This window comes from Cricetulus griseus, chromosome 3, assembly GCF_003668045.3.
Source record: "Cricetulus griseus strain 17A/GY chromosome 3, alternate assembly CriGri-PICRH-1.0, whole genome shotgun sequence".
Lineage (NCBI taxonomy): Eukaryota > Metazoa > Chordata > Mammalia > Rodentia > Cricetidae > Cricetulus > Cricetulus griseus.
The window spans coordinates 228,615,840-228,634,931 of NC_048596.1; the positions used below are offsets into that span (position 1 = coordinate 228,615,840).

Here is a 19,092-nt window from a genome sequence, read left to right on the forward strand (position 1 = left end):
CTCCCCGCCTCCCCTTCCCTCCCCGCCCGGCTCTTCTCTTCCCGTTGAGGTGGCGGCCGGCCTCGCCTCCTAGTCAGCTCCGCTTTTCATCTCCTCGGGTCTTCCCTTTTCCCCGGAGCCCAGAGCGGCAGGACTTCTCGCTTCTTTCTCTACGGTGGCCCCAGAGCCTCTGCGTGCGCTCCTTCTCCCGCCATGAATGAGGAATACGATGTGATCGTGCTGGGCACCGGCCTGACGGTGAGCCGCGGTGGGCGGCGGGGAGACTTGTCTGTCCGGCCTCTACCGGGCCCGGGGGCGAGGGCGGGTCACTCGGATATACACCGAGCCACCAGCCCCGCCCGCGTCCCAACAGCCCGCGTCTGCACTCCCCTGGGGACCGTCCCCCCTCGTCCGTGCTGGCTCTAGGGAGGGAGGTCTTGGCTCCTTGGGATGCACCGATTTGAAGGCGCCCGAGTGTTAGGGAAAACCAGGACGTGGAACTTGGGACTGGTGTCTGGGGAGCTAGCCCATCGGGAAGTCGAGGACAGTCGAGGAGAGAAACAGCTTCGTCTTCTGCAGGAAGGAAGGAAGGAAGAGGAAAGGGAAAACAGCCTGTGCTCTTTCCACTTCCCCTTTGGGTGGATGACCTCTCCCGATTGGAAGCAGGCAAGCCCTGCACCGAGAGGGAGGGAGTCGCTGCTGGCGCTTGCATTTCCTATGTGGCGAGCTGCAGCGGTTGCTTAGCTAGTCAATTGGCTGGGGAAGCCAGGCAGGATAGTCGCTGATCGGTAATTGTCCTAGAGTTTGGCCAGCTGAAGTTTCTAGAGAAAATAATGAAATGAGCTCCTTTGGAAAAAAAATCCCTTTTCTAATAAGCCTTAAGCATTCATTTACCGTCCTATCACCCTCTCACTTAGAATGGGAAATGAATTGTCTATTAGACACTTTCATCCCTGGCCCTTGCCATGTTTCCCTTTTGTTTGGTTTATTGCGTGACACCACTGATTTCCCTTAAGAAATGGATTGAGAAGGAGAGGCTAATTTCTCTGTGCTGCTCTTCAGGTAGGTTAGAAAATAAATGTGCAGCGTGAATGTACTGGTAATATATAAATGTAAGGCGGTACTAATGCTACAGTATATTTATTTTCGTGGGTATCTATCTGCTAAGGTATGTTTACATGATCTGCAAACAATGTAGACAAATTTTTATATTTTTTTCTTGGCTTGTTTAAGAAAAGAGCTGATCATGTGCCAAAAGAAATTGGACAACCAATCGTTTTGACTATGCATTTGGGTGTGTGTATGAAATTATGACTGCGTTATTTCATCAGAAACATTGATGTACGCATCCCATACAATATCACTTCAAATGTCATTTAATAAAAATGATGGCTTTCGAATTTGTTGAAATGTATAATTTTTTGATCAGATTAATATCTTTTTTAGATAAAATATTCTGAAATGGCTGTTTTAAACCTTCAAGCTTCAAATACCACTTCTTTTTAACTTTAGGAAAAGCTTATTTTTCTCTTTACAGTGATTAGTGATGATTGCTAAAGAAGATTATTTTATTTTGTCAGGGTCTCAGTAGCCTTGGTTGACTGGAACTCAGAGCTCTGCCTATCCCTCCCTGTCCCTGCTTCCTGAGTCCTGCTGAAGGCTCAATAGACATGTGACTGCTCAGAGAGTAGGCCATCAAATAGACTCCTTTGCTTATCTAGAAAGCCATTTACTTATTTCTGCCTCCATATATTCCTGCAAGCCAGAAGAGGGCACCAGATCTCATTACAGATGGTTGTGAGCCACCAAGTGGTTGCTGGGAATCAAACTCAGGACCTCTAGAAGAGCAGCCAGTGCTCTTAACCTCTGAGCCATCTCTCTAGCTCCCACTTAATTCCTTTTTTTGAGGCAAGGTATTTCTGTGTCTTCTTGGCTGCCCTGGAACTCCTTAAGTAGATAAGACTGGCCCTAACTCAAAGAGATCTTTCCACCTCTGCCTTCCCAGTGCTGGTATTAAAAGATATGTACCATTACAGCCAGTGATTGGATTTTTTTGGTTGTGAGTTGGGAAGACTTGGGTGCCAAAATGAATCACTACCCAGAGGAGGCAGCAGGTTCTGACCTTTTTAAAGTGCCTAATTGAGGTTCCAAGTAGTTTGTGGTGGGTCCAGTAGCTGCCAGCATGTTACAAGAGACCGTTATTTCCATTTTGTGTTGTCATTGCTAATAGTTCTTTTTTGCCCATTAATAAAGTCAGTTGAGTATAGATAAGTGAGTGCAGAGCCATCCTGCAAGTTTCCACATGCCTAGTTCGGAAGCATCACTATATCAAAGGTAACACAGTCTAATAAAATAACACCCTTTATTTTAATTTTCATTTGAATTGTGAATTTCTTGATGAATAGTGGATACTGGGTCTTACAGCTATGCTAACTTTCTTCCTTAGTGGGCGGTAAAGATGTACACTGGGAGATGTTCTTTTAGAATTGTATCAGTACAGGGTGGTGACTTTAAGACCATTATTGATAGAAGCAATAATAGCAGGATAATGTTGTCAATAAGAAATAAGATTAGAGCCAGGTAGTTGTGGCATTGAACACCTTTAATCACAGCATTTGGGAGGCAGAGGCAGAGGCAGGCAGATCTCTTGAGTTCGAGGCCAGCCTTGTCTATAGAGGGAATTCTGGGACAGCCAGGGCCTGTTACACAGAAAAATCCTGTCTCAAAAAACAATAGCAGCAGCAGCAGCAGCAACAACAAAAACCAAAAAAGAAATGAAATAAGTAGGACTTAGGTGAATTTTTTTTAACTTTATTTTTAGTATATGTACATTGATGTTTTGCCTGCATATATATGTGAGGATGCCAGATCCCCCGGAACTGGCATTACAGACAGTTGTGAGCTGACATGTGGGTGCTGGGAATTGAACCCAGGTCCTTTGAAAGAGCAGTCAGTGTTCTTAACTGCTGAGCTGTCTCTTCAGCTCCCTTAGGTGAAATCTTGAATTAGGTTAAATCTTGAAGAAACCTGCAATCAAAGTTAAAAAACTCAAATTAGAAGTAACTTTAATATCTGAGTGGATATACCATTTGATGTCCTTAATCTTTGGCTCTGGATATTTAGTGCTGAAGATTTAAGAACCTAATAAAAGGGTAGGTACCAAATGCTGTTTAATACTGGTATGTCAAGGACTTTGCAGGGAACTTGTCACTTTTAAACAAGTGTTGAGTTTTCTATCTCTATTGGTGTTGGCATTGTTTTCTATCAGTTAAGCTGATACTAATCCATGAGTATTAAAAATAACTTCAGTAAAAACCTTTAATTCTCTGTGAGAAATGGCAGGTTCTGTATAATTCTCTAACACTGAGAGTTGTCATTTTAAAGAACTATAGTTTGGTTGCCCTGTGGTGGTGGTGCAAACCTTTTAGTCCCAGCATCATGGTGTGTGTGTGTGTGTGTGTGTGTGTGTGTGTGTGTCTGTCTGTCTGTCTGTCTGTCTGTCTGTCTGTCTGTCTGTATGCATGTCTGTGTTCTAGTGCACGCAGGACATCTGAGTTAAGAGACTAGCCTAGTCTGCAGAGTTCCAGGACAACAGGTGCTAAACAGAAAATCCTTGTCTTGGGCAAAACAAAACAAAACAAAACCCCAAACCTAATGATGAGAAAGTAAGAAAAATAATTTTTTTTGGTAACTAGTGTTTTAAAAGGACTAATTTTTGTGCTGGAACATACTGAAGGCATTAAGATCTAGCAAGCTGTATAGGGGTACTTAGACACCCTTTAACCAGGCTCAGGCTGCTTTGCCTTTTGAATTATTCTGTCTCATTTTTGCCTCCCACTCCTTTGTTGGTTGGCTGGCAACTTCTACATTTCTGTGCTTTGAACATATGTAAGCAGACTTTCATCACATAATTGGCACACAACTCATATGGGCTTGGTAATAAATCAATGAGTTGTGCTAGAATTAGTTTATTTGAAAAAAAGAAGCTAGCTCCACAGCCATTTGTGGTTTCCAAAGGCTTTTTTGTTTTCTACACAGTAAGCCTAGAAACTATGAATAGAAATATGTACTTTGATATTTAAACAACCCATTCTCAGCATTATTTGTTTAAAGATTATTTTATATCCTAGAACACTCCCCCTACCATTTCTCTTTATTAAAACATGATTATCAAATATGAGGTTTTGTACTTAATTTGAAAATCCTAAACTATAATTTAAATTTGCTCTTGAAAACCTCTGCTATAGTTGTGAGAGTTGTGTGGACAAAAGACTTTGTATTCCCTACAGTAATGGTCATAGGATCAATGTTTTGAAATGCTTTTTTTTTTAAAGTTGAATATTCCTAGCTTAAAATGTTTAATTTGGCCAGGCAGTGGTAGTGCATACCTTTAATATCGGTACTTGGGAGGCAGAGGTAGGCGGATCTCTGAGTTTGAGGCTAGTCTGGTCATCAAAGCCAGTTCCAGGACAGCCAAGGCTTTTAAACGGAGAAACCCTGTCTTGAAAAACAAAAACTATAAACAAAACAAAAAGCTAGAGGGTGTTGTATGAATCTTTTGGAGCTCCAGTGCAATACCACAAATGGAAAATTCCATTCTTGATATCATGTAATTGGGTGGTTGTCAAGATGCAGGTTCACTAAAATTACTATATTAAGATATTTTCAGGCTATATATAGTGTTAGCATAAGTAAAATTTATATTTAGTTGGATCCCATTCCCAAGAAACCTTGCTATGGCTTGGTGACACTTGCTTTTAATCCCAGAATTTGTCTGGCTGAGGAGGCTGAATGAGACAGATCTCTGAATTTGAGGCCATCTTGGTCTACCTAGAGTGTTCTAGGCCAGCCAAGGCAAAATAGTGAGACCTTGTATCAAAAAATAAAAATAACAAAAAGACTTATATATGCAAGTATTCTAAGTTGTGAGAAAGGCAGAAATTAGAAATACCTGTTCCCAGGCATTTCTGATCAGGGTTTACAGCTTGTATTAGCCTTAGACATGAGCATTGCAAGCACTCTGTGTTCCAGATTTATATGCTATAAAGTCAGGCATTTTTCTAATTTGTCTCATTTCATGTCACTTTTGATTGGAAAGGCTACTCTGGGTTACACCATTAGCTGCCATTATCTCTCTCCTCCTTGTACCTGATTGAAGACTCGAATTAAGGATAATTTTTTTGTTCTGTGTCAGTTATTTAAACTACCCGTGACTAATGCAATCTGTTATGGGAAGTGAAAAGGTAAACTGAGAAGTTTCTTATATTATAAGTAAGTATTTTATTTTTCTGTAGAGGAGTAACTATAAAAAGAATAAAGGCGTTGGTGGCCCACGCCTTTAATCCCAACACTCGGGAGACAGAGGCAGGCAGATCTCTGTGAGTTCGAGGCCAGCCTGGTCTCCAGAGCGAGTGCCAGGATAGGCTCTAAAGCTACACAGAGAAACCCTGTCTCGAAAAACCAAAAAAAAAATAAAAAAATAAAATAAAATAAATGTAGGAGCTGAGTGGTCTGGTCGATGCATATAATCTCAGTACTGAGGAGCCAGAGGCAGGCAATTTTAGTTTGAAGCCACCTGGGCTGCATAGTGAGATCCTGTCTGAATAATAAAAGAAAAAAGGAAGCATGAGAAGTTCAGGTAGAATCCTCCAAAACAAACAAACAAAAAACAAAACAAAACAAAAGACTCCCCAGAAACTTCTTAAAAGGAGGTTTACTGATTTTAAAAAGTATTGGTAAGTCTGGTGTGACTGTACACCCCTTAATCCCCCAAGCACTCAGGAGTTCAAGGCCAGCCTGGTCTACATAGTAGGTTCTAGGATAGCCAGGACTACAGAGAGATCCTGTCTCAAAACAAACTAATAAAAAGTATTGGTAAACTTCAGTCACAGGAGGGATTTATAAAAGGATGTGGGGCTAGTGGGATGGATGGCTTAGTGAGTAAAGGATTGTTGACAAGCCTTATGACCTGAACAGTGTGATCTTGGGATCCACAGGTATGGGGGTCAGTTCTGTGCTTTCAAGTTTTCCTCTGACTTCCACATTTGCTCCATGCTATACATGTGCACACATACATAAAAGTCAAGAATAAAAACATGTGCAGGACTCTGGAAATACTGTCAGTATACTTGTGCAAAAATGAGGACCTGGGTTCCATCTCCAGAATTCACATTACAAAACAAACAAACTAAGGTATAGAGGTATTTGTTCTAAGTGATACCCTGAAGGCAATTACACATTTTGCTGTTTGACACATTTTTAAATTATTAGGCCCTTTATTTGAGTTCTCAGCCTTCATGCTTTAGGACCATGGTCCAATGGGCCTTGCTTATTGTGGAAGTGTGCAAAGTTAGGTGTAAAGCTATACAGCAAGTTTGCTGTTATTTTGTCTTATAAATTGATCCCTGAAGTATACTTCCATTAAGTGAGGAAATGACCTTTTTTGGCTATTCTCTATTTTTTATGCAAGACCTGTTAAGTCTTAACTATATTTTCATATATTGTGTTGAACAATATATCCTAATGTGTTACTAAAGAAACAAGGGAACTGAGTGTAATGGTGCACACCTTTAATTACCAGCACTGGGAGACAGAGGCAGCCTGGTCTACATGATAAATTCCAGGACAGCCAGAGCTACATAGTAAGACCCTGTCTCTAAAAAAAGAAAGGAAGGAAGGAAAGAAATTTTTTTTTTAAAGTGAGAAAGAAATAAGGGAATTGTTTTTAAATAATATTAGAACTGAGTTTTGTATTTATAAAATACTTTCAATTCTGTTTACCAATATGACATTAAGAAAATAAAGAGATAGTTATAGAATGGAAAATATTTTGCAGTACGTATAATTTGTAGAGGATGTCACATCTCTAAAATACATAAAGACCTTTTATAAAGTGGTACAAAAAAGACATAAATCCCATTTAAGAAAATGAGTCAGAGCTTGACAGGTGGCTCAGCAGTTAAGAGCACTTGTTATTCTTGCAGATGACCTAGGTTTGATTCCCAGTACCCACATTGTGGCTCACAACTACCTATAAACCCAGTTCCAGGGGTGCACATATACACACACCAACAAAACACTCAAATTTAAAACAGAAAATGAGTCAGCGGCACTGCAGCAATGGTTCAGACATTGAGTGCTTGCTGTTCTTGTTGGGGACCAGGTTTTGGCTCCTGGCTTTACAATCACTTGCCTCTCCAGCTACTGGGGATCTGAAGCTCTCTTCCTGTCTCTAGGCACGTGCACATATCCACACACAGACACACATAAATGCATAATTAAGAATTAAATATTTCAAACAAGAAAAAATGCTAAACATTTGAGTTAATTCTTTCTAACAGGTGATACCATCACTAATCAATTATAACATGTTCTCAGCCTCATTTCATCAGGAAGCCCTGATGAAACAACATCTTACTCAGAGTACTAAAGGGCTTGAAACAAGGATATTCATATACTGTTGAAGCAAGTGAGTTTGCAATTATAATGGAAGGCAGTTAAGCATAGATGATGTCCATGGGTGCAGCTGTAACAAATGGTGTGCCAAAAGACCCATGTGAAAGTCAACAACTGGAAGTCTTCGGTCCACCAAGAGGAAAATGGATATATAAAATTTGACATATTCCCATGGTGTATTAATTCAGTGGAGCCCTCTGTTGTTTTGTTATTGGAAGCACATCTCTAGACTAGCTGCTTCCATAGCACCCAAGATCTTACTAGAAACATTAGACACTTAGTCCCTCAGGCAGATATATGAATCTGTATTTTTCACATGAGTCCCAGGTGACTGTCACTTGAGAAATGCTACTTGAGTAACTGTTCTTCAGAAATCAGTTCTGGACCAGCTTCATCACAGTCATCTAGGAACTTGTTAGAAATGCAGATTTTCATCACCCTCCCTTCCCAAACAACCTAAAAGATAGGACTCAGTTGTTTTGTTTTATCAAAACTTTGGGAGCTGTGATATCAACTTGAGTTCCCAGAGCTTTTTTAGAATGTACATTTCCCAGCAAGGTGGCAGATGATGGGGAACCAGGAAACACACCTTGAGATCCTCCATTTGCAGGATTAGGTAGGCTTTCAGGTAGGAAGTAATATTGTAGGTTTTGCAGGTCAAGTGGGCTCCGTCACAGTTGCTCTGTTACTGAGACAATAGCCACAGGCAGTCTATATACAAACAAGCATTGTGATATACCTGTAAAATGGTTTATAAAATGAGTCTGTAAGCTAGATTTGGCCATGTACCTTAGGAGCCCCTGCTCTGTATCGAGGAGAATAGATAAGTGATGCCTTATAAGACCACACACAAGCAGTGTACACCTTTGACATGAGTACTTGGGAAGCAGGTGGAGGTGGAGCTCTGAGTTCCAGGGCAACCGATCTGCATACTGAGTTCAGGCCAGCTAGGGATACACAGTGAGACACTATGTCAAGAGACAGAACAACAGAGAACATGAACAAATCTTATTTTGGGGGCATGTATGCACACTGTCGATCCTTAAGCACTATCCACCTGTTTTGAGATAGAGGAACTCACTGAGTATATTAGTCTGGGTAACTGCTGAGGCCCAATCAGGAACTGCCTGATTCTGATTCACCAGCACTGGGATTACAAGTGTGTGCCACTATGCCTGACTTTTTTCAGATGGGTTTAGCACTCTAATTCATATCCCCATGCTTGGAAGGATTATGAACAAAGTTGTCTCCTCAGCCCGTCTTTTAAACACAGTTGCGTTAGATTTACACAGCTGACAACACAAGGGGTAATTTATTTTGGTCCATCCTTTCACAGGCTCTAATGAAGCAGAGAAGCCCACATGTCGGCAGACAGGAAGCAGAGAGAAAGAATACTTGCACTGGTTGGCTTTTTTCTTTCCCTCTTATTTCATATGCCTGCACCATCCTTCCATGTGATGAAGCTGCCACATGCAGGGCAGGTCTTATCCCCATAATTATTCACCCTTACAGACACACCTTCAGGTGTGTTTTGTCAGCACTGTAGGTGATACTTGTTTTGTTTTTGAGACAAGGTTTCTCTGTGTAGCCTTGGCCATCCTAGAACTTTCTCTGTAGACCAGGCCGACCTCAAACCCACAAGAGATCCTGTCTCTGCCTCCTGAGTGCTGGGATTAAAGGCATGTGCCACCACTGCCTGCCTTTGGTGATTTTTTTTTTTTAATGTGCATTGGTGTTTTCTCTGCATGTATGTGTGTGTGGTGGTGTTGAATGCCCTAGAATTGGAGTTACAGACAGTTGTAACTGCCATGTGGGTGCTGGGAGTTGAACCCCAGGTCCTTTGGAAGAGCAGTCAGTGTTCCTAACCACTGAGCTATTATCTCTAGCTCCTAGAGGTGATTCTTAATCCAATCAAGTTGACCTTCAAGAAAAACAATAATGTTTACAAAGTTGACAAACCAACCAATCTTTACTGTTAGATTAAGAGTGATGGAAAAGGGTGCTCATGACGGGAATGGGACTTGACAGGCATTCTAGAACATCATGTTTTGTTTCTTGATCTAAAAAAATGCAGTCCGTTCTTTAGTTTGTACCTTATGGCAAATAATTTAAATCATTTAAAAATAAGTGAATACATTAACTACAGAGGTAATATTGAAACTTCTTCGAGTTGGACAAAAAAGGAAATGTTAAACTATGAAGGGGATTTGATTGTGATGTTCATGGACAAACTTGATGAACACAAACAATTGGTACAGGTTTGTGGAATTCCCTTTATCTTAATTGTAAAGCATTCATGACCATAACCCTAGTATAAGAGTATGAATGAATGTATATCTCATCTGTTTCTTATTGCATTCTTGAATTTTTTCTTTATCCAGCTTAATTTGGTTTGATATTTTTTTTCTTTTTTCCCTTACTTACCTGAGAGTGATCATTTGTAATTTTTATTGAGGATTATCTTACATGCCCTCTTTAGGTCTGGTCTTGGGATTTTTTTTTCCTTAAAGTTTTTATTTATGTGTCTGCCTATGTGAGTATATGCCATGGGAGTTCATCATGAAGTAGGAAGAGGGTGTTGTTTAGAATTGGAGCTAGAGACAGTTGTGCCACATGGGTGCTAGGAACCAGACTTCTGGGAGAGCATCAATTGTTCTTAACTGCTGAGCCATCTCTCTATCCCTTCTGGGATTTTAAAAAATTCCTTCTCCCCTCTCCTTTTTAATGATAGTAGGGATTGAACCCAGTATATCATGCATGCTAAGTGAGCATTTTACATTGGTGACCTCATACTTTAACTATTGCAGAGATGACTCCGTGGGAACCGAGTTCAATTCCCAATACCCACGGAAAAAGCTGAATGTGGGGGTGATAGGGAGGGCTATAATCAGGTGGATCCTGAGGCTTACTTCCAGGCTGTACAGCCGAATCATTATAAGACTTTTCTCAAAAAATTAAGGTAGATAGCAACTGAGGAAGACACCCAATATAATCTCTGATTTCCATACACACATAGGTGCTTGATATATTCCAGTACACTCCTAAAACAGTCATGTGTAGTGCACGCGCGCGCGCGCGCGCACACACACACACACACACACACACACAGTCTCTCTCTCTCTCTCTCTGTCTCTGTCTCTGTCTCTCTCTCTCTGTCTCTCTGTCTCTCTCTCTCTCTCTCCAGTCACTTAGGAACTCTGAGCTTATTGTGAACAATACAGATCTTCGGAGTGTTGGGTATTTCATTTGATGATATGAAAAGTCTAGTCTGTCTTGTATGGTGTGTTGGAACATGCCAGCACTCCTGGGTGGGAAGGTAAGAGGATCTCTAGTTTACTAGTTCTTGGCCAGCCTGGTATGCTACATAACAGCAAGACACAATCTTAAGATAAAAGAATGAGAAAGAATCAGCTGTTTCTAGTAACACTCTAAAAAGTCCTGTTAAGTATTGGACCCCATGATGGTAGATGAGTGTTCCAAGATTATTTTGGTATTCATAAATTGTACTTTATTGGTAACAAATGACAGTTTGTCTTTATTATTATTGTTATTATTATTATTATTATGTTTATGGTCTTTTGCTTCTATGTATGTTTGTGTACCATGTCCTTGCTAATACCCATTGGAGGCTAGAAAAATGCTGTCATATCCCTTGGAACTAAAGGACAGGTGATTGTGAACTGTCTTGTGGGTGTTGGGGATCAAACCCCGATCCTCTGGAAAAACAGCTAGTGTTTTTAATCTTTGCACTATCTCTCCAGCCCCCAACTGCTGCATCCTTGTAGGGATGAAGGGATGGATCTGAGTTGGGTGGCAAAGGAATGAAGAAAAGACAAACACACAGACAGAGGTGGACTGGGCTTTCTGCTGAAAAAGCCTCAGCTTTCTGGAAGCTCGGTGGTGTGTATTACATAGAGTTGAACAGAGATGGGTTTATTGCATGCAGCTGAACAGGGAGGCTTGTTTTTTACATTCAGACAAACAACGATGCTGCATTTACATTATATTGCCAGCCTAAGGAGACAGGGTTAGGAAAGCTTGGCAGGATCTGTTGGGAAGCAGTGGGTGGTGGTGCTGAAAGCTATGGCAGACATTTTTTCTGTATACACTGCCAAACATTTACACTTGGACAAGGAGGGAAGGCTTTGCCATTTCCCTGCCTCTGTCTGAGAGGAAGTCTGCCATTTTATAGGAGCATGGCCATGTCAACAATATACACTTACCGTCTCAGGACTTCCTCCTTTTCCATACCCACTGTGTATCAACTTCTAAGATGTTCATTTTTGAAAAAAATGTTTACCAAAGCTGAATAATCGTAGTTCTCTCAAATAAAAATGGTGACTCATAGAACAAAGTGTCTACATACAGCCTGTAAATAAGTGGCACTAAAGATTTTCCTTGAGCTGGAAGTGCTGTATGGCACTTCAGTTTTGTCACGAGCAGTGTATGAAAAGGTGGGTATTTCAGATGTGCCTTTATTAAGTTAAATCTCAGTGCCTCTTGGACGACCTTAGTGAATGCCTGGTAGGAAACAGTAGAGTGGCAGGCTGTAGTTGAAAGCCTCTGCCTTTGTCTGTCCACCTGTGATATGGCATTACTATAAATGACAGCCCAGTAAACAACAGTGACTGGTACAAGCCCTTATTGTGAAACCAATTTTCACCTGGGAACTCACAGGAACCCAAGAGAGGCTTTAAGCCTGCTGGTTTTGTTATGGTGAGCAAGTGTTTTAATTACTATGAGACTGCTAGTGAGTTTACTTTTTTTTTTTTTTTGGTTTTTCAAGACAGGGTTTCTCTGTGTAGCTTTGGAGCCTATCCTGGCACTCGCTGTGGAGACCAGGCTGGCCTCAAACTCACAGAGATCCGCCTGCCTCTGCCTCTGCCTCCAGAGTGCTGGGATTAAAGGTGTGTGCCACCAATGCCCAGAGAGCTTACTTTTTAATAAAGAACCATTTTAGCATGTTATGTGTGTGGCTTTTCTTCTTTTAACCTTAGGAGTGTATCCTGTCAGGGATAATGTCAGTGAATGGAAAGAAGGTTCTTCACATGGATCAGAACCCGTACTATGGAGGAGAAAGCGCATCTATAACACCACTGGAAGATGTAAGTCTCTGTGGTCAGTGCATCTTTTATGTGTAGGAATTACTTGTGAATCTCCACTTTAGTTTTTGGAGATGGTCTAAATTTTGGCTCATTATTATTGCTAGTTGGGGGGTGGGGGGGATGAGACAGGGCCTCTCTTTCTCTACCTAGCCCTGGCTATCCTGGAGCTCACTATATACACCAGGCTGGCTTCAAGCTCACAGAGCTCCCTACACTTTTGAGCACTGGGATTAAGGGTATGAAACACCATGCCTGGCAGTTTTGGCTTATTAAATATTCTACTTAATAAATCTTCAGCTTCCAGGGTGCTGGATTATAGGTATGTACCACTAGATCTTGCTTTTTTATGGCTTTGAAAAGTGGAAAGTAAAAAAGACATTGTGGCACTTGACCTAAATACTTCGGCTTCCATCTGTTAAGGATGGCATTTTCTATGCCATCATAATGCCACTACATTTATGAAAATGAACGATATTTAAATTATATTCAGATTTCCAGTAACTCAGAGAGTGATATTTAGGTCTTCAGTACACTTTGGTTTTTAAAATCAGTTTTTAATTAACTAAAGATTTGAGCGTTGTATGTGTTTCTTCTCTGTTCTCTTAATCTACAAGTCTCACTACCTTTCCCCTTCTCCCTTTCCCTTTGGAGAAGTACAGGCTACTAGTTTGAAAGAAATTGTTGATTATTTCATACTGTATCATGCTGGGAGGCACTCGTTGGAGGTGAATGTGTGCTTAGTATTCTTTGGTGTAAACTTATGTTCACACTTATCAAAGTGTTTACATTGTGTGTGCAATTTTTAATCATCAGTTGTATTTCAGTAAAGCCTAAAAACTAAAAGCTAGAAAGAACTAGTTTTAACTATCTTTTCTAGATTTGAAGTATATAATTTTTTTTTAACTTGTGTAGCTAGAGAAGCAAAATTAGGGGGAATGAGATTCAACAATTAGTGGGAAAGACTTCTGCAATGCTTGTGTATCTTAGCATTCACGAGTTACATACTGTATTTAATTACATAATATATTGAGACTTGAAAGTCTTATCTGACTAAAAGTTTACTTGACAGATAAAAGTTTTATCTGATTAAAAATAAAATGATTTGTGTTTTACCTCTTATAGTTGTATTATACCTCAGCCTCTCGTTACATTATAGGTATTTTTTTTTCTACTTTTAGTTATACAAAAGATTTAAGTTACCAGGACAACCACCAGCATCAATGGGGAGAGGAAGAGACTGGAATGTTGACTTAATTCCCAAGTTCCTTATGGCCAATGGTAAAGAATGCTAGCATTATTTATGACTGTATGGAATCTGGGTTGGAAGTAGAGAACATTATCCCAGGTCTGAGGCCCTGGGGAATTGGTTGATGTCAATAGTATGTTTAGTAATATGTTTCATTAAAAGTGTCTGGAGTCTAATTAAGAATGGAGGGAAGGAGGTATAGAAAATAGCTCTGAAAAGAAACAAAAGCATGATGTGACACAGTGCATGTTAAAATTGAAGATTTTGTAGTATATATTATATATGTATGTAAGAAACTATAGACATTTCACACAGTTAGAAACATTTGTTGCAAATCTGGTGTGGTGTAGTACAAACAAAAATTCTAAATATAATAACATTGTAAGTACCTTCGAGAGACTTTGGGAGCCTGAGTCTTAAATGGTCTTTTAAAGGCTTTCTAGTGTGTAAGCTGTTGAGATCACCTAATTTCTCAGGATTTTAGAGGACTGAACTATCTTAAAATTTCTGTGGTGTCTATTTTTTTCTAAGATGGTATTAAAAAATGAGCCAGGTGCAGTGGTTTACACCTGTAATCCCAGTACTCAGAAAGCTGAGGCAGGAAGATTGCTGATAATGTGAGACTTTCCTGTGCTACAAGTAAACTTTAAGTCATCCATGTCTCACAGTGTGAGGCTCTGTCTGGAAAAATAGAAAACAAAGGAAAAACTAAATTTTTTGTTACAAATTTATTTCCCATGAAATATAGTATGTGTTATTCTTTTTCTTTTTTTGAGTTACATTTTATAGTTTGTATTATAGATACATTGTTTGAATGTTCTTTTAAATTTAAATAATTGAATTCTTGTAAATTATCCAAGTTTGTATAGTCTAGGCAACATTAACAGTAAGCAGGAAGGAAACAAAATTTGCATAGTCAGAATCCCACTATCTGGATTTTTTTTTTTTCTTTGCAGTGCTAGGGATAAAACCTTAGATTTAATTGTGCTTAACATTTTGATGTTTGAGATACACATATGCATAGTCCCAGTTCCCATGCAGTTTTCAGCCAGTGTATAATGTATGTGTAGGGGGTGTAAGAGGGAGGAAAGGAGTGTGTGTGACTGATGACAGATAGCATTGGGTACCCTTAGGAGAGAATTATGGATTTTTGTTTGTTTGTTTGTTTTTGTTTTTTGAGACAGAGTTTCTCTGTGTAGCTTTGGAGCCTATCCTGGCACTCGCTCTGTAGATCAGGCTGGCCTCGGACTCACAGAGATCCGCCTGCCTCTGCCTCCCGAGTGCTGGGATTAAAGGCGTGCGCCCGGCAAGAATTATGGATCTTTTTCAGAAGGCTTTTTCTGTTTATTACCACATTTGGCTTTTGCCTTTCCCAGTACCGTTATCAACCAGCCCTTGATAGTATTCATTTTTGTTTCTGCCATTTGCCATTGTAAGGTAAAATTTGAATTTTTACCATAAATCTGTCCATTAGAGGGTGGAATGAGTTTTAGTTATTGACCAGCTTTCCTGTTTATTGGTGAATTGACTTATTTTCTATTAAGTTGTGTTCTCCTTGCAATGAACTCCTTATAGATATCACCTCTCTGAAGACACAGGGGCAGCCTTTGTAGACAGGGACTTTGCTGCACAATTCTATTGCATGTGTTTTTCTTTATAAAACATTCGTTGGTCTTTTAAGGTCACAAGGCTTAATAATGGGGCCAGTTGATGTAATTTTTCAGTGTACTTTAATCTCTGCTGCATGAGAATCTCTTTATACTTTATTTCCTTAATTTTTTTTGTTGTTGTTCTGGAGTTTGAATACAGGGTCTCACACATGCTAGATAAATGTTTTTACACTAAGTTATGTCCCCCAGCCCTAACTTCAAAAATGATGTGACTACCCTGTTGTAGTTATCCTTTCAAATCATCTTTAAAATGGTTTTGGTCTCACAAAACTTTTGGCTGATTTGGGTAAGTGAGCCTCCTTGGTCTTATAGGCAGATGGGATTCCTAATTGTAGTCCTTAATCTATTTGATGTTGATATACTCTTAATAAATATAAGTAGACTTAGAAATTGAAATATTTGGAATTGTCTGTGACTGATACAGAACTGCAAGGTTGCCTCAATTCACTCACCAGTACATATTTCATGGCCTTTGTTAGCCTACAAGTTGTAACATTAAGCTTAAACGTATGCTTAAGGTGTGAATTTCTAGTCATACCATTGAAAACACAGCTTTGGGGGCTTCTTGGTAAGGATTGCTATACAATTCTTTAGGAAAATTTTGGGTGCTAAGTTTTATTGGTAGTAAGGTTTGAGTGACAGCTTGCATTACATGACTTTTTCAGGTCAGTTGGTGAAGATGTTACTTTACACAGAGGTCACTCGCTATATGGATTTCAAAGTGATTGAAGGGAGCTTTGTCTACAAGGGAGGGAAAATCTACAAGGTTCCTTCCACTGAAGCAGAAGCACTGGCATCTAGTAAGTAATTCTCATTTATCAGAATGACACGATTTTTATGGTGAAAAGGAGTCCCAGAAACCTATTTGTCTAGTCAACAGATAGTTATAGTGCCAGACACTCATTTAGGCCCTTCTTAATGTTCTGTTCTGTTTAGGAGAGGAGGGGAAAGGATGTGAAACTAGAAGTTTTCTTAGCTTTTTCTTAGTACCAGCTATATGCTATTAGTAGGAGTACTGACTCAAGAGAGCTTGGGATTTAATTCTCTCTCTCTCTCTCTCTCTCTCTCTCTCTCTCTCTCTCTCTCAGCTTTTTTTTAAATATTAATTTAATATTTTTAGACAAGGTAATGTCCCATGTATTCCCCCCCCCTTTTTTTTTTTTTTTTTTTTTTGGTGTTCAAGACAGGGTTTCTCTGTGTAACAGCTCTGGCTGTCCTGGAACTCACTTTGCAGACCAGACTTGCCTCAAACTCAATGAAATCCACCTGCCTCTACCTCCCTGGTGCCGGGATTAAAGGTGTGTGCCACCACCACCCAGCTCAGTGTGTTTCTTTTAAAGATATTTTATTTTTATTGTGTGTGATTATTTGCCTGATATGGGTGCTGGGACCCTAACTCAGGTCCTCTGCAAGAGCAGCAAGCTCTCCTAACTGATGAGCCATCTCTCCAGCCCTGCTTATAGCTGTTTTTTTAAAAGTGTGTAGAGCAGCTCACCGATTGTTTAAGTTTCATTAAAGTAAGTGACCCACAGGGCGGTCAGCTTCTAAAGGTAGTTGCTGTTAATTCTTCATGGTGTCTTCAGTGTCTTTTCCCATTAGGTCTAAGAGTGTGTCTTACAGCCGAAAGAGGGGAAAGGAGCAGCATTCATAATTTTGGGAACTGGCTGAGTTACAGATGTGCATTGTTAGAGGAAAAATAACAGTATAGATGCCTTTGGAACAATGTTTTCAAACTTTCAGCTTCTCTAAATATGTACTCTGTACCTGAAGTTTTGGGGTAAAATTGAAGACTTTATGGGTGATGTGTTTTAAAGTGTTGTGCCCCTGGGAACCATGTTATCTAGATCCCCTGTTATATTAATTATATTTGTTGAGTCATGAAATTGATGTTTAAAGTGTCAGTGTCCTATTGTGAGTATGTGCTTTTTGAAAAAATATTTTTTCAGGTTTAATGGGACTGTTTGAAAAACGCCGCTTCAGGAAGTTCCTAGTTTATGTCGCCAACTTTGATGAAAAAGATCCTAGAACTTTTGAGGGCATTGACCCTAAGAAGACCTCCATGAGAGATTTGTATAAGAAGTTTGATTTGGGCCAAGATGTTGTAGACTTCACTGGCCATTCTCTTGCACTGTACAGAACAGATGAGTAAGTAGACTAATGAATCCATTGGTGGCTCTGCACAGGCTGTGAGATGTTTGCCAGCAGTGACAGGTCTGTTGTACTGAAGTTGGATTTAGGCAACTTTGCAGTTCCCTAATCCATATCATAGACAGTTCCAAACACTTCAATTTCTAGTCAGCTTATTTGAAGAGAGTATCAACAGTAGAGAGAGAGGGTTCCAATCAGAAACTTTTGGTTTTCAGATTTACAGTTTTTTTAAAAACATTGAACTGAATCTCTCTCTCATTTTCCAAATGGTAGACATAGGGTTTGTAGGTTGTTGTGTGGCCCGGTGAAAGAGATTCTAGTAGCATATTAGTGTTAGGGCCTTTTAAGAGAAATGAGAGGGTAGTAGTTTGAAATCGCTTCAGAAAAAGAGTTTAAAATAAACAAGAAGTAGTCTTTTTCTAATGTTGTTTTAATTCTTCCCAGCTACTTAGATCAGCCGTGTTGTGATACCATTAATAGAATTAAACTTTACAGCGAATCTTTGGCAAGATATGGTAAAAGCCCATACCTTTATCCCCTCTATGGCCTTGGAGAATTGCCACAAGGATTTGCAAGGTGAGTGCCTGTTTAACCCGTTAGCTGTAACCCTGCTGATCTTAGACTTCATCCTGCCTACTGTAAGTGAAAAGTGTCTCTGAATAGTGAGATGCTATTTATTTGTTTTATGTTTTTTATATTAAAATCATTATCTTTATTATTACTATTTTGGTGTTTCGAGACAGGGTTTCTCTGTGTAGCATTGGCTGTGCTGGAACTCGCTCTATAGACCAGGCTGGCCTTGATTGAACATACATACATACATACATACATACATACATGTGTGTGTGTGTTTATTTATCTATCTATCTATCTATCTATCTATCTATCTATCTATCTATCTATCTATCTATCTATCTATTTATTTATTTTGGGGGGCGGTTTTTCTGTAGCTTTGGATATCCTGTCCTGGAACTCACTCTGTAGACCAGGATGGCCTTGATTGAACCTATGTTTTAATGCCCAAGTAGGTAGGATATGCCACAATATTATAATTCCATCTTTTAAAGGTGGTTTTGAACACCTTTAATCCCCGCAACTGGGAGGCAGTCGGATCTCAGTGAATTCAAGGCTGGCCTGCTCTACAAAATGAGTTCCAACACAGCCAGGACTATTTATACAGAGAAACTCTGTCTCAAAAGAAAAAAAGAAAAAAAGGGGGAGGGGAGGGAGGCTGGAGAGATGAGAGCACTCAACTATCTGGTCTTCCAGAGATCCTGAGTTCAATTTCCAGCAACTACATGGTAGCTCACAACCATCTGTAATGAAATCTGGCGCCCCCTTCTGGCCTGCAGGCATACATGCAGGCAGAACATTTTATGCATAATAAATCTTTTTAAAAAAAGTTTTGTATTTTGATAAAGTCCAGTATATCAAACTTATTTTACAATGCATCTTGAGTACTATGAAATCTTTGCTTAGCCTAAGGGCC

At 39.8% G+C, this 19,092-nt stretch overlaps 1 protein-coding gene across 1 annotated transcript in view; it reads left to right on the forward strand.

The window, feature by feature from the left end:
- The window catches only part of Gdi2 (GDP dissociation inhibitor 2), a 27,289-nt gene continuing 8,197 nt past the window's right edge, over nt 1–19,092 (forward strand). Inside the window, exons 1-6 of the mRNA XM_027405112.2 lie at nt 1–237; nt 12,432–12,539; nt 13,718–13,817; nt 16,121–16,255; nt 17,402–17,600; nt 18,048–18,179. Of these exons, the coding sequence (XP_027260913.1) occupies nt 193–237; nt 12,432–12,539; nt 13,718–13,817; nt 16,121–16,255; nt 17,402–17,600; nt 18,048–18,179 (719 nt within the window). The 5' untranslated portion in view covers nt 1–192. The remainder of the gene's footprint in view (nt 238–12,431; nt 12,540–13,717; nt 13,818–16,120; nt 16,256–17,401; nt 17,601–18,047; nt 18,180–19,092) is intronic.